At 39.9% G+C, this 20,637-nt stretch overlaps 1 protein-coding gene across 1 annotated transcript in view; it reads right to left on the bottom strand.

Annotated features, from left to right (window-relative positions):
- Positions 1-3,601: 3,601 nt before the first annotated feature.
- The window catches only part of EGLN1 (egl-9 family hypoxia inducible factor 1), a 57,340-nt gene continuing 40,304 nt past the window's right edge, over positions 3,602-20,637 (bottom strand). Inside the window, exons 2-5 of the mRNA XM_065922313.1 lie at positions 15,069-15,188; positions 9,770-9,906; positions 7,095-7,162; positions 3,602-6,105 (exon numbers count right to left, since the gene is read on the bottom strand). Of these exons, the coding sequence (XP_065778385.1) occupies positions 6,041-6,105; positions 7,095-7,162; positions 9,770-9,906; positions 15,069-15,188 (390 nt within the window). The 3' untranslated portion in view covers positions 3,602-6,040. The remainder of the gene's footprint in view (positions 6,106-7,094; positions 7,163-9,769; positions 9,907-15,068; positions 15,189-20,637) is intronic.

Here is a 20,637-nt window from a genome sequence, read left to right as displayed (position 1 = left end):
GCTAGGTTTCTAAACTCAGGCAAATTACCAATTAAATGTGAGAGTTAAAAAGAAGAAAATGTACCTCCCAGGTACTCTTTCACAGAAAGTACTGAAGGACATGCTACACCAGCTTGAAGTGAGCCAAGAGAGGAGAAGACACAGGCCCCAGGAAGCGAAGACCCCACAGAAAGGAGCGCTAGGACCTCCAAACAACGTGGGAGGGGGTCAGTGGAGACAGCTGTGCTCCGGGCAGACAGCGCGACCACACTAGGTTCCTGCAGGTTGGAGGTCTTGGGGGTGTGAGACAGAAGACCAAGCAAGACATTAAGAAAAAAGTAAACGATAAAAGTCATCATGATATATTCTACACCTCATGTTTGAATAGCACAAATAGTCTTTGTTCCTTTTGCTTTGGCTATGTCACATAGCATGTGGGATCTAGTTCCTAGACCAGGAATGGAACTCTTTCCCCCTGCAGTGGAAGCACAGAGTCTTAATCATTGGACCACCAGGGAAGGCTCACCAGGGATGTCCCAACAGTCTCTAACTCTTCCTGTGATCTAAAGTTACAAGACAGTATGTAAGGACTCAGGGAGGCATGGTAGAGGCAGAAGAGGAGGGGTGGAGAGACACCTGTATGCTTACCTCCCACGCAGGGACATTCAGACATAATGAAGAATCTAGAGCGTGGCAATGGAACTGCATAATTTAGAACTAACTGGGTGCAACTGGAGGAGGAAATGGCAACCCACTCCAGTGTTCTCGCCTGAAAAATCCCATGGACAGAGGAGCCTGGCGGGCTGCAGTCGAAGTGGTCACCAGAGTCAGACACCACTGAGTGACTCAGCACAGCAATAGAGCACGTACCCAAAAAATCACATAAGAGTAAAAACCTTTTCTCAGGGGAAGAACACAAGCGGCTATTTTTCTTACCAAGCCTCACATGAAACAAGCTGACTTACCTACAAGTGCATTTGTAACTTTGACTTTAAAAACCTGAAATGCTATTTTATAGAAGATCATAGAAATAAAACAATTTTGGCAGAAAAAGACCTCATCTCAATAAATATAGACTTCATCCAGTAACTCCTTATCCAATAACCTCTATAGCACCTATTCAGAGCTAAGAAATGATCCATTTGATAAGAAGCTGCCTGCAGCTGTTCAGGCCCTCCCTGTCTTATGACCTGGTTTATATTTAAGTGTTTTCTACTTGTAAAACTGTTCCCAGCTCATGAGGCCAGGCCCCTTATATGTATCATTGGTCCAATGGTGTGTCCTTGAGCACTGCCATGTTCCAGGTGAAATTTACTTTCTGGTGATCATGAAAAAGCAAGAGAGTTCCAGAGAAACATCTATTTCTACTTTATTGACTATGCCAAAGCCCTTGACTGTGTGGATCATAATAAACTGGAAAATTCTTCAAGAGATGGGAATACCAGACCACCTGACCTGCCTCTTGAGAAATCTGTACGCAGGTCAGGAAGCAACAGTTTTAACTGGACATGGAACAACAAACTGGTTCCAAATAGGAAAAGGAGTACATCAAGGGTGTATATTGTCACCCTGCTTATTTAACTTATATGCAGAGTACATCATGAAAAACGCTGGGCTGGAGGAAGCACAAGCTGGAATCAAGGTTGCCAGGAGAAATATCAATAACCTCAGATATGCAGATAACACCACCCTTATGGCAGAAAGTGAAGAAGAACTAAAAAGCCTCTTGATGAAAGAGGAGAGTAAAAAGTTGGCTTAAAGCTCAACATTCAGAAAACTAAGATCATGGCATCCGGTCCCATCACTTCATGGCAAATACATGGGGAAACAGTGACAGACTTTATTTTTGGGGGCTCCAAAATCACTGCAGATGGTGATTGCAGCCATGAAATTAAAACACGCTTATTCCTTGGAAGGAAAGTTATGACCAACCTAAATAGCATATTAAAAAGCAGAGACATTACTTTGTCAACAAAGATCCGTCTAGTCAAGGCTATGGTTTTTCCAGTGGTCATGTATGGATGTGAGAGTTGAACTATAAAGAAAGCTGAGCGCAGAAGAATTGATGCTTTTGAACTATGGTGTTGGAGAAGACTCTTGACAGTCCCTTGGACTGCAAGGAGATCCAACCAGTCCATCCTAAAGGAGATCAGTCCTGGATGTTCATTGGAAGGACTGACGTTGAAGCTGAAACTCCAATACTTTGGCCACCTCATGTGAAGAGTTGACTCATTGGAAAAGACCCTGGTGCTGGGAAAGATTGAGGGCAGGAGGAGAAGGGGACGACAGAGGATGAGATGGTTGGATGGCATCACCGACTCAATGAACATGGGTTTGGGTGGACTCCGGGAGTTGGTGACGGACAGGGAGGCCTGGCATGCTGTGGTTCACGGGGTCACAAAGAGGTCAGACACGACTGAGCGGCTGAACTGAACTGAACTGATCATGAAAAGATCAGCCTTAAAATCAACAGCAGAATCTGGGGACTGCATTCTTGACATTAAGATGCCTAAGAGCCTATTCCTGAAGCAGTGGAGACTGGGTACTTCTAAAAACCCAGGTACAATTATTAAATATATGGCATAAATACATATAATTGCCATCTACAACCAAGATAGATCTCACGTTCTCAGACCCTCTGCATCTTGGGAATACTCTGTTTCACTTGGGTCACGCAAAACTCTTTCTGTAAGACTGGAGCCACTGTGCTTATTTTCAGATGAAAAAAGCTTCGAAGGTAGCCTGTTTAGTTCTGAATTAGAACTAAACAGATCTGTCAATTTTGTCTGTGCTCTTTTTGCCAAAATACCAAAAATAATCAGTTTTCATCCCTAACTCACACTGGCCCTCCCCTTTAATCCATTCAGCTGTATTTCAGTAGAATTTTACAAGTGCCCTAACTGAGTGAAAGTTGCTCAGTTGTGTCTGACTCTGTGTGACCCCATGGACTTCTTCAGGCCAGAATACTGGAGTGGGTAGCCCTTCCCTTCTCCAGCAGATCTTCCCGATCCAGGAATTGAACCAGGGTCTCCTGCATTGCAGGCGGATTCTTTACCAACTAAGCTATGAGGGAAGCCCTAAGATAGGTTGAAATATAACAAAAACACCATACCAAAGAATATTTTAAATAAGAGGTAAATGAATATGTATATTGACCTCATGTTGTAAAGAACTCTTTAGTTCATGACCACACCGATTATACTTTTCTGCATATATACACACAGGATACCTGTGACGGTTAGAGATAAACCTCATGGCCCTTCGTTTCTGCAGCAGAGGGGCCACACAGACAGGCTCGACAGTGTGAGTATTAGAGTCATTAAAAAAAATCGTATTAAAAGGGCAAGAATCTAAATGTTGAGAATACAAATATAGAGCTCATGGATCCCATGGACAGTCCAGCTACTCCCAGGATTGCTAAAGTTATTGCTAAAATTGTCACACTCCTTGTTTGCTGTTCTCTTTCCCTTGTTATTATTTATAAAAAGCAGTACCAAATGCTCTGGACTAAGCCAGAGATGAGTGAGAGAAAAGCACATTATCTGATGGAGAAGCCCATTAAGAAAGTCAGTGTATGATAAAGGATCAAAAAACAACAAGAGACAAGTGGAAATAAGCATAATTTTTTCAAGAACATTTATACATCTGTTTAATTAGATTAGCTTTACAAGCATTTTGAGAGCTTTTTCATAATGAAACACTGCTTTTCAAATTACATGACTTTATAGTCTATCTGTATGTAAATCCTGAAATTCTTTGCCTGCTGTTGATAAAGGTCTGTGTTTTACAGCTGGTTAATATGTTGAATAAAAACAGCATTAGAAGCTTTATCTTTTACCAGGATTAAACACATATAGGCCACAAATAGTTTTAAATTTTGTTTTATATAGAGTCCTGCTTGGTGACAAGTTAACAGTCCCACTAACATGAAAAGAACAGATTTTAAATGGATATTGAAGAAATGGCTATCCTGATTTCTCCATCCTTTCACAACAATCTCCAAGAAATTATAAACTTTTCCAAAAACAAACAAAAAAAAAACCCACAACAAAATTTAAAACCTGTCAGGCAAGCACAACCCACAGACAGGAGAATCGGACACTTTGCACAACCGCAGAGACACATATCTGAATGACACAGGGGCTCCCAGATTAAAAGGCTGCTATTGTACACCCTGACAAACAAACCTCCCACCAACATCACAGAGTTTCTACTCAACCTAAAAATAATAGCGCTTCTGAGCTGTGGCCTCAGGCAGTGCAGCGCACTGCAGACCAGGCTGGGGCGCGAGGGGAGAGAGGGGCAGAGGCACTTACTGTTGAGATGTTGCATTGTACTAACATTATCTGGGACTAGGAAAGGAAGTGGAACAAAACTGCAGTGGGTGAGGAAAACCAACAATCAACTACAACTGTCTCCTGCAAGTTCTCCGAAGTGAGATCACAATACTGAATATTTAATCCCACCCTAAATCCATGCTGCCAGTTCACTAAACAACTTTTTTTCATGTTTTATATGAACAGTAGCAATCTTTTAATAAAAATTACTGAGCTTTCCATAGAAAAGGTCTCTAATTGAATACAAACTATACAGATGCTAAAACTGTCATAGGTTGAAATATACAGAAACATTTCTGTACACTCACATTATTTTGGCAAAGAAGATCAAGGACAGAGATAGAAAACTGAAGTGGGCAAGGTCTTACACCCATAATTCATGCAAAATACAGATAACCACCTTTTGGGCTTTGCTAAACAGCCTAGGAAACTGAAGTCTAAGATATCCATCCTAATTCAGGTGTTAAATAACTCAAGTCTGGGAGGACTTACATGATTTTGTAGGATTCCCTCTTTTTTCTGAAAAGTAAAAAAGAAGACTCAGAAGTATCTGGTTTTTTGCTTCGTGTTTTGATTTTTAAGCTGAATGTCCATCTTTCAGTCCTGACGGACAGCACCACCTCTTGGGAGGCATCAGCAGTGGCCTGAGGAGTCACTGATGTCAAGTCTGTAATAACACCATTTGGTCTGGAGGCACAGTCTCCCCCTGACGCTAACTAACAGGAATGAGGTTCTGATCTGCTGGCCAGATTGGCAGAGAAGTAGGAAGAAAAGAGCAAAACTCAAAGATAATCAACCTGACGGGAAGCAAAAGGCAAAGTCTAGGAAAGGGGACAGGATGTTCTACATCTACAGGATGTACCTGAAAGCAGAAGAAAGCCCTTTATCTTGGGAACTTGATGCTGAGGAGGATAACCTCAAGTTCATTTAGTGCCAGTCACTGTAGTTTTTTTTTTTTTTTAATGTAACTTAAAAGATAAAACCTTTTTACTGTGTATTTTTCCTATAAAACATGAACTAAAGTTACTGGTAGTAAATGGTAAAGTAAACAGTGACAGTTTTCACTATTAACAATGTCAAAAAAACAACAGCAGCAGTCTTTTAAGAGTTCAAATTAGTGTAAGGACTACAAAACAATCTGATTTTTCAGTTGGTGATTAAAGTGCTCCTTTTCTTATTTTAAGTAAAAACAAAATTAATCATTAGTCACTGGCAACAATCATTTTAAGAGGCTTTTCAGGGCAAAATTTAATAGTATGAAGAGGTTTACAAAAATAGATTGATGCTATTTTGGGAAATAATACTGTAATTTTTTCTCAATTCAGTTTTGATAAATTGTACCTGATTATACAAAAATTATTTCAAATTCAAACTTGACTATATAAAAAAGGGAGAGATGAAATGAATTCAGCTAGATGACAGATCTGGCAAAATATAAGAATGAAAACAATTCTACCTAGGGCACTTATTTCATGTCCAGATGTAAATACCACTTTCAGTTGATAACTTATATTCCTCCCATCACAGGTTTGGAGTCAGTCATGCAGTACAAAGCCACACAGTCAAAATCTTTGTTTTGATGCAACACAAAAAAGTTGTTTCTGTTTCCTTAAACTGCCAACTGTTTGTCTATTTTTCTTTATCCCATTTATTTGTATTCACAAGTTAACAAATAGCGTCAATAATTATTGTAGGTGAAGTGGGGTATTGCTGGATGAAAGGCTCTATAAGACGTCTTTACTGATCGAATCAGAAGGTTTATTGAGTTCAACCCTCACACCTTTTTCACCTGCAAGGTAAAAAAAAAAAAATTCATGCATTAAGTACCAGAGAGCTTCTGTTCCTACATCCCAGTGTGCGCAGCATTTCAACTTGCAAACACACATCATCTGAGAGTGGTCACACTCAGACTCCCAGAAGTCACCCTCAGGGTTGATTATGGTGAGTGCAGGGACTCTGAACTAGTAAACCTTCAAAGGGGAAAACCACTCTCTACAGAGGGATAATGACTTTTGTCTGCTTTTTTCTTTTTGAAAAACAAACTGAATTGCTATAAAATATTAATAGCAGTATGTTCAGCCTCACTGAAAGCACACTACTAGGCTTCTGTCACAAACAGTGACTGAAAATAAACAGAAACTTGTGAATATTCAATTTTTATAGTTTTATAGAAGGCTGATGTGGGATTATCCATGGCTGGTGACAGAACAGGTAGTCAAATCAGTAATGTGAACTGGAGCAGATTTGTGAGGTACAAAGTGGGGTTAAAGAAAAGACAGGTCAGCAGTCCATCTGCTTAAAACCTCAAGCCCAACTTTTTCAGGAGAGTGTCGACAAGTGGAGGTGACTGGACACCACTTGCAGATATGGACTCTGCATGCCTGTCAGATTTACTGATTTCAGCATCTCAATTCATCTCGTTGTGTTAATTTTCTTCATATCCACATTTAACATGAAAGACCTGGATTATTCTCCAGGGCATGTACATCTAAAGAGGAAAGGATGTTACCTTTCTTCCACGGGGAGAATGAGAAGACAGCCTATGACTGAGAAGGATAATCACAGAAAACTCAGTTTGCTCGAACCATTTCCCCCAGATTGCTTTGTCTCAAACTTGCCTCACCTTTGGGCAATTTTGATGGTTAAAGGTAACAATGAAGGTGACTTAACAGCAGTCCTCTTCTAAATAGGGGGATTAAGAATCTGACAAAAACAATGGAAAGCACCGCCTGGCTTGGGATCTCTTCCTTCTAGTGTACCCAGGCCCCAAATGTTTACCTGTTAGATATTTTACTTTAGCTCGCGCTCTCTCATCTGCATCAAAATACCAAACAGTTATTGCGTACCTAAAAGAAAATTTAGAACAGGGTAAGAATGATCACACTGAGAGAAAAAAAGGGAATGCTGTTGCAAAGGTCTAGTAAAACTCATCATGGCAAAACAACACCTAACTTGGAATGACATCAGGTGATACGTGGGCACAGTAACAACCCACTTATCCAAGAACCCCAATGGTCAACAGCATAACACAGAGCCAGGAGTAGCTCAAATTAACACTGCAGAGTTTGTGACTTTTTACGATTTTCTTAATACCTACATAACCTATTTGATGATCTGTTTTGCAAGCCTATAGCACATCAGAAACAGACACCAAGAAGGAAAGAGTGGCTGTCACAGAAAAAGTATGTTATCACTAGCGTTCCAAAAGAAAAGAAGAGCAACAGGAGGATGCCAGACCAGGGGTCTGTAGCGCATGGGAGGATGGGCAGTCTCAGCCACATCTGAGGATGCCACTACACTCAGAACAACAAAGAATCATGACTGGCATTTATCATTTTACAACCTGGAGTAAAGAAAGTTCAATCATGCAGAGAATTTTTTAGGATTTTAATCAAAACAATTATACTATGCCTTGTTTCATTTTTCTGAAAATTTCAATCATATGGAACACCTCATTTCACAAATGAATGAAGACTCTCTCATTTATTAAAGACCACAAAGCACTTAGTTACACCTTTTGGTACTAAAAATGCAGAAAATCTGCAAACACCACAGGGAGTGAAAGCATGTTAGAAAGGATCAGTTTCTTAGAAGAATGCAGCAGTCAGTAAAGTGTCCTGCAGATTCTGGCCGGTGTTCACTAGGGAAAAGCAACACTGATCAAATGATGAACCAGCAAACTGTCTGCTGTCAAGAGTCAAAGGCAGAGCAGAGGCAGAGCCTGGGAGTCTGGACAGTCAGGGAGGTTGGAAAGGGACAGAGCTGAGGTCAAGGTGTGGCCTCCCGGCTTCCCCGGCTCCAGAGCTCCAGCCCCTATCCTATCACACAGGTGGCCTGGCAATGGGGAAGGTGCACAAATAGTCTTCTCTATCTTTTGCACCCGCCCCAAACTCTTAGTTCCTTAGTAACCAGAGTTCAGCTATCTGGATCAGGTCCCTGCACTGTCCAAGGTCTTCCCAGAAGACAGCTGTAACCCACCACATATCACTGTTTCTCCTGCCTCATCCCCTATCTGTTTAGATTCCTCCTCCATGAATCTGTCTCTGCTCTGACTCCACAGCCTCGCCCTTTCCTCCCAGCCCTGCCGACACTGTCTACTCCTTGTTTCTCCTCACTCCAGGTCCAGCGGCTACAGCTGGACCAACTGATTCCAATGCAAGACCACTTTCTCCCTCCTCCAAACTCCTGGAGCAACTCATAATTACATGGCATCTATTCATTACCTAAAATGTTCATTCTATCTCCACTGAGAAGGACACAACCACATCACATTCAAGACTCAATACAAAGGAAGATCAATGAAGCAGTTTCGAGTTCAGAAACGATTTTTAAGCAGCAGTCAGGGCTGAGATGGGCACTGGGGTGATGGGAGGAGAGACAGGATTTAGGACAGAGTCTGTGATGTGATGGGATCCCCAGGTTCCACCCAGGAGTTCTTACAGCCTCAAGTCACACCGCTCAGCCTGCTACTCACTAAGATGCATAAGGGCTGAGGCAACACAGCTCAGAAAGAAGGAAGGAGGGACAGGTGACCAAAGCTTTACAATCTGAACCTCATGAAATGATACAACATCACTGTCAAGAGCCAGCTCTTCTCCTCAAGAGCCAGCTCTTCTCCTTGTGTTTCTAAGGGATCTCACCAGATCTAAGCCACTGTGTAACAGTAATTCACTATCATAATGTCCCAAATCCCTTCTATAATGAAAAACAGGTATTTAAAAAGTAGAGATTTTTTTTAACAAATATTTATTTTGCTAACAATGTCTATAACATCTTTCATTTTAATAGCCTACACATTTTAATTAGGTCATGGTAAATGGTAAAAAAAAAACTTTTAAGAGTACAGTAAAAAATAGGTTTAGAAAATGAAACCTTGTAGAAAATGAGTATAAAGCAGAAAATGTAAACAACAGTATAAGCCTAACAGACACTGTCTATTAAAGCAGAAGGGTAGTTTTTTAACACACCTTTTCTACTTCTCTTTGCTCTATTCTTTTTTCTCTACACATCCACTCTCTGGTTATGTATTTTTCTACCCCGTATCCTTTTTCCATACCATCCCTCTGCCCCCCACTTCTGCTGGACCCCCTTTAACAAAGCTGCCCTTTCCCTTGTCTAGTTAGTCCTTATTCCCCACGTGAACACTCTCACGAGGTCCGAGAATGGATACTAGTGAGGAGATGCACAGACCAAGCAGACAGGCCTGGGAAGATAAGAACCCTGAGCCTCCCTGTCTCCCCTAGACAAGGAGGGGCTGCACAGAGACTTGCAGACATTTGGGACTGTGAACACCCTTATAAAATCATTCAGATTAAACGTCACGACTAAAGCCTTATGATAAAGGTAACAGAAGGACAGCGAGATACTCATTAGAAAATTCATGTTTATGCCATCAAGCCCCTCCTATCTTACTGTGCTGTTTACCATTTTTTTTTTCTTAAAAGGAATACTACCTTGTAGCATATGCTGGTTGTACTTCATGAGGGTTGCGACGGTCAGACCAGAAAAACAGCAGTCTATCAAATTTGGGTTCAATGTCAGCAAACTGGGCTTTGCCTTCTGGAAAAATTCGAAGTATACCTCCACTTACCTAGGAAAGGAGCCAAATATGTAAATATGAGCAACCAAGAATGCGAAAAAATTAAATTTAGGGGGAAAAGACCACTTTAGTAAATCAAGTCTTAACTGAATTATTCACATAATATCTCGATTAACAATATCTGGAATTGAGATTTCAAGTATATGCAGAGATAGAAGGAAAAATTCATTCCCTTGTTTTAGGGAATTTTATAAATATTTGATGAAACAGATGAATAGTCTCTAAACTCAAAAGTCTTAAAAAAAAAAGTCTTAAAATGACATCTAAAAGTCTGAACAACTAGTAAGCATTCCTTATTTATGTATGGTGATGACTTGCTTCACCTACTCTTAAAAATGTATCCATTTCAAATCATTCTGATGAAAATTACTACAAATGATTAACTGTGTCAAAGAAGCAGTTCATCATATTTTAAAAGTTCAGAAGATAATAGAGCAGTCTTATTTAAGGAATCCAATACAGCAGGAAAAAGTGTCACTTATGGTCAGCACTAGAAACTGTAGCTTCCCAGCCTGGGCCTACATAACTGAACTCGTCCACAGAGGGCCACTATCATTTACCCCAGTAGGTGTCTGTCTCTATTGGAGACCAGAGGGACTCCCCATGCATTCTGATATGGATTGTTCTGGGACCTGCTGTTGGCCCGGGGTGCAAAGTAGGGAACAATTCAGACAGATGTCCTTGTGGTGATTATAATCTGGGTGGGAGTAAAGCAAGGTAACCCCCACCCAACTGAGTAACTCTTTACCCTTGAAAAACTAAACTCCTAACAGGCAGACTCCTGAATTGAAAGGAATGTTGATACTTGATCAAGACACCATGGAGGTTGAGCCTATTCCTCAGTTCCATGACAGTCAGAGCAGCTGTCCACCAGGCTCACAGTCAAGTGAGTTAGACTCAAGCTACTTGGTGCTCTTGCCCGCCGTCCTCAGGTTCGAGCGTTGCCCCAGGAGGTTCCCAGGGCACTTGTGGACATCTAAAGGGGGTCTAGACTGTGACAGAGAGCGTACCTTCTTTTCTCTTCCCGCTTCTCTCTGCCCTTCCCCTGGAGTCAATGGGAACAGAGGTAGGTTTCAAAGCTTCCTATCTTCCTCCGGGAAGCCTTCCCTGACCCCTGCGTCAGGCAGCCTTCCTGTGCGTTCCCACAGCAGTCTGCCCCGCACCTGGTAACACCAGCGGTAACCGTCGGTCCACATGGTCTGCACCCTCCCCTGGAGCCACGCTCTGGGAGGGAGAGCTCCATTTCTGCTCAGTTTCCAGTTCCAGTTACCAGAACACCCTCTGGTACAATGTACTTATTGAGAGCAAAATCTTGCAAGGAAAGTTTTCAGTTTTACATATAGAAGCACTGAAGACTTTTTTCTGCTTATGTACTAATTTAAAAACTATATATTGATGACCTTAGGTCATATAAAAATTAAAGGATCAGCCTAGAAAGAACCTAGACTCTAACAAAATGTGGAAGAGTTGATCAAACATATTTCTAATTTTCTAGATATTCACAAAATGTGAAAAAAAAAAGTTAAGTTTTAACTAAATTTACACCAGTTGTTTTGTGTGTTGAGTTCAAGGTGAATTAACAATTTCTCGATTTCAAACTTTGAAAGTTTTAACAAAAAACCAAGTTTGTTGACATACTGCCCCAAAATATACTAGCAATAAAACTTACCTCCATTTTGAACTTGCAGTAGGACAGAGGAAATTCTTTCTTTTCAAAAAAACATTTTTTAACTGCTTGTCACACTTCTATAACAATATTCTTGCATTTGCTACTTGCTCTTTTAAAAAAAAAAATGTATTCATGTTGGCTGTGCTGGGTCTTGGCTTTCTCCAGCTGTGGAGAGGGGGCTACTCTCTAGTTTGGAGCATGGGCTTCTCATGACGGCGGCTCCTCTTGCAGAGTACAGGCTCTAGGGCACATGAGCTCAGTAGTTGTGGCTCCCCAGCTCCAGGGCACAGGCTCAGTGTTTGTGACACATGGGCTTAGTTGCTCCACAGCATGTGAGATCTTCCTAGACCAGGGACTGAACCTGTGTCTCCTGCATCGGCAGGCGGATTCGTTACCACTGAGCCACCAGGAAAGCCCTGTTGCTGCTGCTGCTAAGTCGCTTCAGTCGTGTCCAACTCTGTGCGACCCCATAGACGGGAGCGTACCGTCCATCGGATTTTCCAGGCAAGAGTACTGGAGTGGGGTGCCACTGCCTTCTCCGAAAGCCCTGTTACTTGTTCTTTATTCATTTTATTGAGGTATAGTTGACTGACAATATTGTGATAGTTTCAGAGGTACAGCAAAGTGATTTGGTTATACATATATATGTATTTTCCTATATTCTTTTTTGAAAATTATCTTCTACTATAGTTTATTATAAGATATTGGATACAGTTTCCTCTACTAACAGTAAATCCTTTTTTATCTTATATATGGTAGTGTATACCTCTTAATCTCATCCTCCCAATTTATCCCTCCCCACCTTCCCCTTTGTTAACCACAAGTTTGTTTTCTATGTCTGAATCTATTTCTAAATATTTTGTAAATAAGTTCACTTGTAGCATTTTTAGACTGTACACGTAAGTCATACATAATAGTATTTGTCATTCTCTTCTGACTTATTCTGTTTAGCATGATAATTTCTAGGACCATCCATGTTGCTGCAGATGGCATTTTCATTTTTTATGGCTGAATAATATTCCCTCATAAGGAATTCTTTATCCATTCATCTGTTGATAGATGCTTAGCTTGCTTCCATGTCTTGGCTACTGCAAACAGTGTTGCTATGAACAATGGGGGTGCATGTTATCTTTTTGAATTAGAGCTTTCATCTTTTTTGGACATATGCCCAGGAGTGGGATTGCTGGGTCATATGGTAGTTTTATTCCTAGTTTTCTCAGGAGTCTCCATACCGTCTTCCATAGTGGCTATATCAATTTACATTCCCACCAACAGTGTAGGAGTGTTCCCTTTTCTCCATACCGTCTCCAGCATTTATTATTTGTAGACTTTTTGATGATGGCCATTCTGACCATTTTGTGAGGTTACCTCATTGTACTTTTGATTTGCATTTCTCTAATAACTAGTTAATGTTGAGCATTTTTACACTTGTCTTTTGGCCATCTGAATGTCTTCTTTGGAGAAATGCCTATTTAGGTTTCCTGTCATTTTCTGACTGGGTTTCTGTTGTTGTTATTGAATTACATGAACTGTTTGTGTATCTGGAAATTAAGCCTTTGTCAGTCACAGTGTTTGCAAATATTTTCTCCCAGTCCATAGGTTGTATTTTTGTTTTTGTTTGTTTGATTAGGTCGTATTTATCTTTGCTTCTGTTTCTATTGCCTGGGGAGACTGACCTAAGAAAACACTGGTACAATTTATGTCAGAGAATGTACTGCCTGTGTTCTCTTCTAAAAGTTTCATGGTGTCATGCTTTATATTTAAGTCTTTAAGCCATTTTGAGCTTATTTTTGTATATGGTGTGAAGAAGTGTTCTATTGTGTGTGTGTGTGTGTAAATATATAAAAAATATAACAACTTCAATGATTTACATACATCTGTCCAGCTTTCTTAACACCATCTGCTGAAGAGACTGTTTTTTCTCCATTGCAAATTCTTGCCTCCTTTGTCAAAGATTAATTGACTGTAGATGTGTGGATTTATTTCTGAGCTCTCTATTCTATTCCATGGATCCACATGTCTGTGTCTGCACTAATACCATGCTGCTTTGACTACTATAGATTTATAGTACTGTCTGAAGTCTGGAAGGGCTATGCCTCCAACTTTGTTCTTTTTCCTTAAGATTGCTTTGGCAATTCTATATAAATTTTAGGATTACACGTTCTAGTTCTGTGAAAAGTATCATGGGTAATTTGATAGGGATTGCATTAAATCTGTAGATTGCTTTAGGTAGTATGGCCATTTTAACTATATTAATTCTTCCAATCCAAGAGCATGGGATATCTTCCCTTTTCTTTGCATTATCACTAATTTCCTGTATCAGAGTTTTATAAACCTCAGCATATAGGTTAGGTATATCTCTAGATACATATTTTTTGATGTGATCTTAAACAGGATTTTTTCTAGCTTCTCTTTTCAATATTTAATTGTTGGTGTAAAGAAATGCAATAGACTTCTGTACATCAATCTTGTACCCTGCTACCTTGCTGAATTCATTTATCAGTTCTAATAGTTTTTGTGTGGAGTCTTTAAGGTTTTCTATAAGAGTATCAAGGACAGAGGATATTCTTTAAATCAGTATGGTACAGAAAGATTACTGGATCACTAAGTTTTAGGATATGCTTATAGAACAGGACTAAGTTTTTGCACATTTAAGACCTGGTGGTTTTCATTTGTGTGTATGTGTGTGTAGCGAAGGAAGGTGTTTTAAAGGTTATTTGATTTTTAAAAATTGCCATGACTACACAAGTGTGTTCACTCTGTGAAAATCCACTGGGCTATATATTATGTTCACTTTTCTATTTTCCTTCAATATATGTAAATAAAAAAGATTTTAAAGAAATCAACCAAAATTAGTTTATACAATCTCTAATGCAATCATACATGACACACTTCTAAAGTTTAAATCTTTTAAACTTCAGTGAAACTAAGACTGATATTCAAGGAATATATTTTTGAAACAACAGAGATTAGCTGTATTGTACATTCTGACTGTACCATAGAATCTGTCAGTATTGATAAACTTCATAATCAGAGAAAGAAGTCCTGCCTCCAACAGTCCAACAACTCAATGCCCAATAACATCTCTGCAACAATGCAAAAAAAAAAATGTAGGAGTTAAATAGCAAATAATTCTTAATAATCATTTATACATAATCTCCCTCAAAAGTTGTGATAGAGCAAAAAAACCTCATAAGTGTTTTGGATATTATTTTAATAAAAGATATTTTTGTAAAAGTTAAATTTTGGATGAATGCTTCAATATCCAAAATAAGGGAATCTACTTTTTGAGCTGTATTAGTATCTGCTTCATTTTAATAAAGATCCACCCCTAATACCTTAGAGTAAAGCACATCTAAGGAGAAATGTTTAACTGTTCCACATTTTAAGTCAGTCTCACCTATGAGGAGTATGAATCTTAATACTACTGGTGAGAAAAAAACACCTGTAAGATAAAAAATAAATGCTCAATTAGGTGGCATACCTTGGCATCCCAGTCTTTATTAAGATAATATATACATGTCACACATCTTCCATCTCCATTTGGATTATCGACATGACGTACGTAACCTGTTCCATTGCCAGGATAGCAAGCAACCATGGCCTGTAACAACAACAATAATAATAAATTTAAAAATCTAACTACGAGTAAAAAGGGAAAACAGCTTATAACATAGATCTCTGATTTTTGGCTATTCTGATTTAAATTCTTTCTCTAGTAAAAAATCATGTTTGTAGATAAGAAGTAAAGACCTTCTACATTGATGTGTATAAAAAACACAGGGCAGGCTGGTGAACAATGCAAGGTCTGGAGAACTCTGTGTCACAGTGATGGGAAGAGCTGACATGGAAGGATCCGAGAGACCGCAGAAAGGCCTCTCTTTTGTGACCTTGATTCATGCTGATAATCAAAATCAAGTGGGCTTTGTCCTGCTCCATGGAAGATGGCCATTTTCCCTGAGTTCACCACAGAACACTTGTGCTACCATCCAATAGTCACAAACCGCCTCCAACACTGTCTCTGAGTGGAACCAATTTGGAAAGGCACAATTCAGATCAACGCTGAACATTAACTCATTTAATATCAATGAGACTAAACGACAAATTAGCATGTAACAAGCCCCTCTGTTAAGGAAACTGAGGCCCAGGAAGGTTAATGTTCTTAATGACACATGACAGGAGACCAAGTATGAATGTGGGCAATCTGGCTTCAGAACCCAAGTCACTGACACTATACTATGTTATCCATGTAACATGACACTAGTATGTTATCCATATAACACACTGCTATACTCGTGTGTGTGTTGGGGGGCAGGGGGTGGACAGTGAAAAAAGACTGCTAGTTGGCTATTGCGGTTTGTTTCCAGGAGAAAAATGAAAATCAGGTTGACTAAGGTGGTAAGGTAGGAGGTATTCTGAAGGTAGAAAACCACCAGAGTTTGCTCTCGGACTGAAGTGGAGAAAAAGGAGAGTGAAGGATGATTCTGCTGTTTTCAGCCTATGTAACTGAATGAATGAGTATTTACTAAAAAAGAAAAAAAAAAGAAAGACAAAAACAGAAATACTAGGTGAAAGAGTCAAGACTATGCACAGGGCACAAAAGGAGCTTCCCAGCAGTGGTCCCGATAAGCCAGGTATTCCAAGTAGAACAAAACTGAGACTCTATGACTGTGCTTCAGAATGAGAAGTCTGTGTCAGTCACTTTTACACCGTTTCCCTTTGGGGTTCCATGGCGGTACCTAGGGGTGGCTGATGGGGAGTCCAGGGAAATGCTGTTGTTCAGTCGCTAAGTCATGTCCGACTCTTTGCAACCCCACAGGCCCATGAAATTACAAGAGGCCACACAAACAGGTCTTGCCCCAACCTTCAACTGGAGTAGCATTTATCTGTTTCCACTGAATTCCAAGCGAGACTTTTGGAAAAAATAAAAGATGCAATAAAAGTTTTAAACAACTGCATTAACTAAATTTTATAATCCCTGAAGTAGCTCAGTTACCTCCACCTAAATGTATTATCTGAGGGGCCATTATCACTGGAGCCTCGTCTGGTGTTCCCTAGAGCCCTTTAGCTCTGCTGTGGTGGCAGGGACACCACGGAGTGAAGAGAAAGGAAGGGGAAGGGAGTCAGTGCTACACAGGGCCTGCCTGTTGTCTGCTGACTCAAACGGTCTACAGCAGCCATAGCAAAGGCAGCAGGACACTATTACAACTGTATAAAGGATAAGATGAGAAACCCCACCATAACCCAGCAAATAGAAGGCCTATTGATAATTAGAGCTAAATGCAGGTGGCTATAAAATGAGTAATGCATAAAAGAGAAAGCAGCAAGAGAATCCTACTCCCAGAAGACAGACAAGCCCTTCTGTGCCTACAACCAGAGACTCTTAAGAGGAGAAGGGAAAACCAAGCACAGCTATAAAGAGCGGATCATCTTGCAAAACCTGAGACCTGAAGGAGTCAAACTCCTAGAGGTTCCAGGGAAAGATAAATATTGCAGGAAACATGCAAAGATTTGGGAGAGTCGTGAATTCATTAAATATCTGCATGGCCTAAACACGACACAGTGAAACTGCGCTGAGCAATTCATGCATGTCCTGAAACTCCTCCCCACTTGGATTCTAGAAAACATATAAAGACATTTCTATTAAATCTCATGAAATTTAGAAGCCGTTATGTTTAAAATAAGTATTCACATTTAAACAAAGTTATCCTTAGCTACAGTTTGGACTATCAAAATTTAAAGTTCCTTAAATGTTACACAGTGCTTACAGGTTTTAAATAACCTTTATGCTTTAAGTGTTAATTGGTAATTTTGTTTTCTACGTATATTATATATATATATATATATATTTGTGTAAAAAAGACTATTGCTATTCTTTTTTTTAATATACAGGTTCTTGTTCACAATACTTTTAATAAATTCAATTTATTTTCTCTTAATCTCTTGGTAAAACAATAACAACTCATTCCACACCTGATTTTACCTGCTTGAGACCATTATTAGTCTAGGAGTCATTAGCAGTATTAAAAAGTATTATGAAATACCTACCATGTCACACTACAAGAAGGGTCAGTATGGTATGTCTGAAAGGGCTTAGCTGGAGAGAAAGAAAACACCACACACTTGCAAATCAACTGATAAACTGAGTCGTGCAGGTAACGAACAGAAAAGGAATTCGGAAGAAAGGAATTATTCACGTGGGATAAAGTAAAAGGACAAGGCTCTGAACTACACACGACCCTGGCTCCGCTTCCAAGGACAGGTGTGATCTGGAAAGGTAAAGTGATGAGAGAACGAACAGTATGGGCATGGCAAACACAGGCGGCAACTCAGTTACAGTGGGGTGCTTCTACAGTGGTCTGCTTTGTCACTTAATAACCGACTAGGTAGGCAAAGTTAATGTGGCAGAAATAAGATGAAATCTTGAAAATTCAGCAGAGGAAGGACATGAAAGGTAAGTAACAGGGAACCACTGGGGTGCTTGTGTAGGAGGGCTACAATGAAAGCTTTGAAGAAGGCAGTTTCCCTATTCTAGGATTTATATGAAAGATTATGTAAGATAAAGGACATTGCTATGATCTGAATGTTTGCATCCCTGCCTAGATTCACATGCTGAAACTCTTAAGCCCCAAAGATTTAGGAGGTGAAACCCTTGCGAGCCGCTGAGGTCATAAGCGGGGAGCCCTCATGAATGGATAAGTGCTCTTAAAAAGGGGCTCTGAGGGTAACCCTGACCGTTCCTCCCTGCGAGGACACAGCCAGAAGCGGCTACAAACCAGGAAAGGGGCTTTACCAGACCATGGCGAGCATGGTCACTCGATCTTGAGCTGGCCAGCCTCTAGAACTGTAAGCAATACATTTCTGTGTTTATAAACTACTCAAGTCTGTGGTATTTTGCTATAGTAGCCCAGATGGATTAAGACATACCTATAAAGGATAAAATTGTTTCAAGAGGTTTACACTGTATGTAGTGGTCCTAAGGATAAGGAAAGTCACGGAAGTCTACCAAGTAAAACTGAACTATCTCTGGAGATTTGATGAGGACTGGAGTGATACTCCCTGGGTATTCTTCTATCCTTTCTGAGGAGTAGCAGACATGACCTCACACTCCCATGAGGGCTGGGTTGGAAGACAGTGGAAAAGGCTTGACATTTGCCTGAAAAAGAAACAATGCAATTGCCTACTCTACCATTCTGAGGTACCTTCCTAATTTGACATGTCTTTGAGACACCAATTTTAAACATTTCAGTTTTTCGTTGGGAAAAGCCTATTTAAACATAAGCAAAACAATTAAATGCTATTTTTTCCCTTTTTGAAATGAAAATATACATGATTGAAGATGTTCTCAGGATAAGAAAAACCATAAACTTGTTTTTTACTCTAAGAATAAAAGGAAGGAAGAGGTTTGTGATACCTCTCTGGAATCTGAAGGCATTTATTTCTGGCATTGGAAGGCTTGTATTCAATATGAAGTTGAACAAGGAAACTTACTTTTTTCCTTCTTGAACTGAATTATTTTAAAACTGATTCAAAGCTAAGAAAAGTAAAATTTTATGACTAACAAAGTACTAATTTTTTACCCTGAATGTGGGGAAAAGCTTTACTATTTGAAAATTTATTCTATTAAAATATATTGACCCAGGTCTACAGCCCTCTGCCTTTGCAGATACTGACAGTTAACGTTTAGTAAGCACTCACCATAAGTCAGGCAAGAATCATCTCATTCACTCCTCACAACAAATTTGTGAGGCAGGTCCAATTAATCTCTTCATTTTGGAGATTAGAAAACTGAACTATAATGAGAATGAAAAACTTGCCAAACATCACAGAGATGCTGAGGAGTCTGGAGGGGAAAACCACCTCCTTTACGTCCTCCTCAGTTCCTGTTTCCAGTAAGGCTGTGTTCAGTCTGACTGCAGAGTTCAGGTGAACCAGTAGCTGGCTCCTGAGGGACTCGCCACCTGCCATGACGACAGACACACCCACGTGCGTCCAAGGTTCAGTTCTCCCATGTTCTGCAGAAGATCTCCTCCAACTCTGCATTACCGCTCTGAAGTCTCTTCCTCCTCCATGCCCACAGCACAGGGACCCACCACGATCACCATCATTCGGGTTTACATAACTCTAGCTCAAATATGGGAGGACACATAACATCAAAAGAACTAGACTAAAAACAAGTTGGTATCTACTATAATCTTCTTTCTTAAACGGCAGATTTCAATTATACTTGTTTAGGTAATCTCATTTTCTAAAAGATGTAACTAAAAACTTTATAAAATTATGAATTTTGTTCACTGTATTAATTAGCCTGTTAAACAGGGGCGATGAGGAAGGACAATCCATGGGTATCTAAAAATTTAAAATCTCTTGACTCATTTGCTAAACTTTAATGTTATAAATAACATGCAGTGTTAGTCACTCAGTTGTGTCCAACTCTTTGCAACTCCATGGACTGTAGCTGGCCAGGCTCCTCTATCCATGGAATTTTCCAGGCAAGGATATTGTAGTGGGTTGCCATTTCCTTCTCCAGGGGATCTTCCCCACCCAGGGATTGAACCTAGGTCTCCTGCATTGCACGCAGATTCTCAAATTCTTTACCATCTGAGCCACCAGGGAAATCCCAATTTATGAGATTTTTCGTATTTTTACTTGCTCTTTTGTCAACTGCTTACTCACATCCTTTATTCACTTTCCTAATGGGTTATTTGAGCTTCCCTTGTAGCTCAATTGGTAAAGAATCTCCCTGCAGTGCAGGAGACCCGGGTTCGATCCCTGGGTTGGGAAGATCCCCTGGAGAAGGAAATGGCAACCCACTCCAGTATCCTTGCCTGGAAAATCTTATGGACAGAGGAGCCTCGTGGGCTGCAGTTCATGGGGTCGCAAAGAGTCAGGCGTGACTGAGCGACTAATTAATGGGTTATTCATCACTTCTCTCTTGATTTTTGAGAGCTCTTTAACTATAAATCTTCTATCATATGATAAAACAACAATTTCAACATTTTTATTACATTTCTATAGAATATTTTAATACTAGCTAGTTATAATTTGTATAT

The sequence above is a fragment of the Muntiacus reevesi genome, chromosome 2 (assembly GCF_963930625.1).
Source record: "Muntiacus reevesi chromosome 2, mMunRee1.1, whole genome shotgun sequence".
Taxonomy (NCBI): domain Eukaryota; kingdom Metazoa; phylum Chordata; class Mammalia; order Artiodactyla; family Cervidae; genus Muntiacus; species Muntiacus reevesi.
Note: the sequence above shows the minus strand (reverse complement) of the source record. Positions and strands in the feature narration are given on the sequence as shown.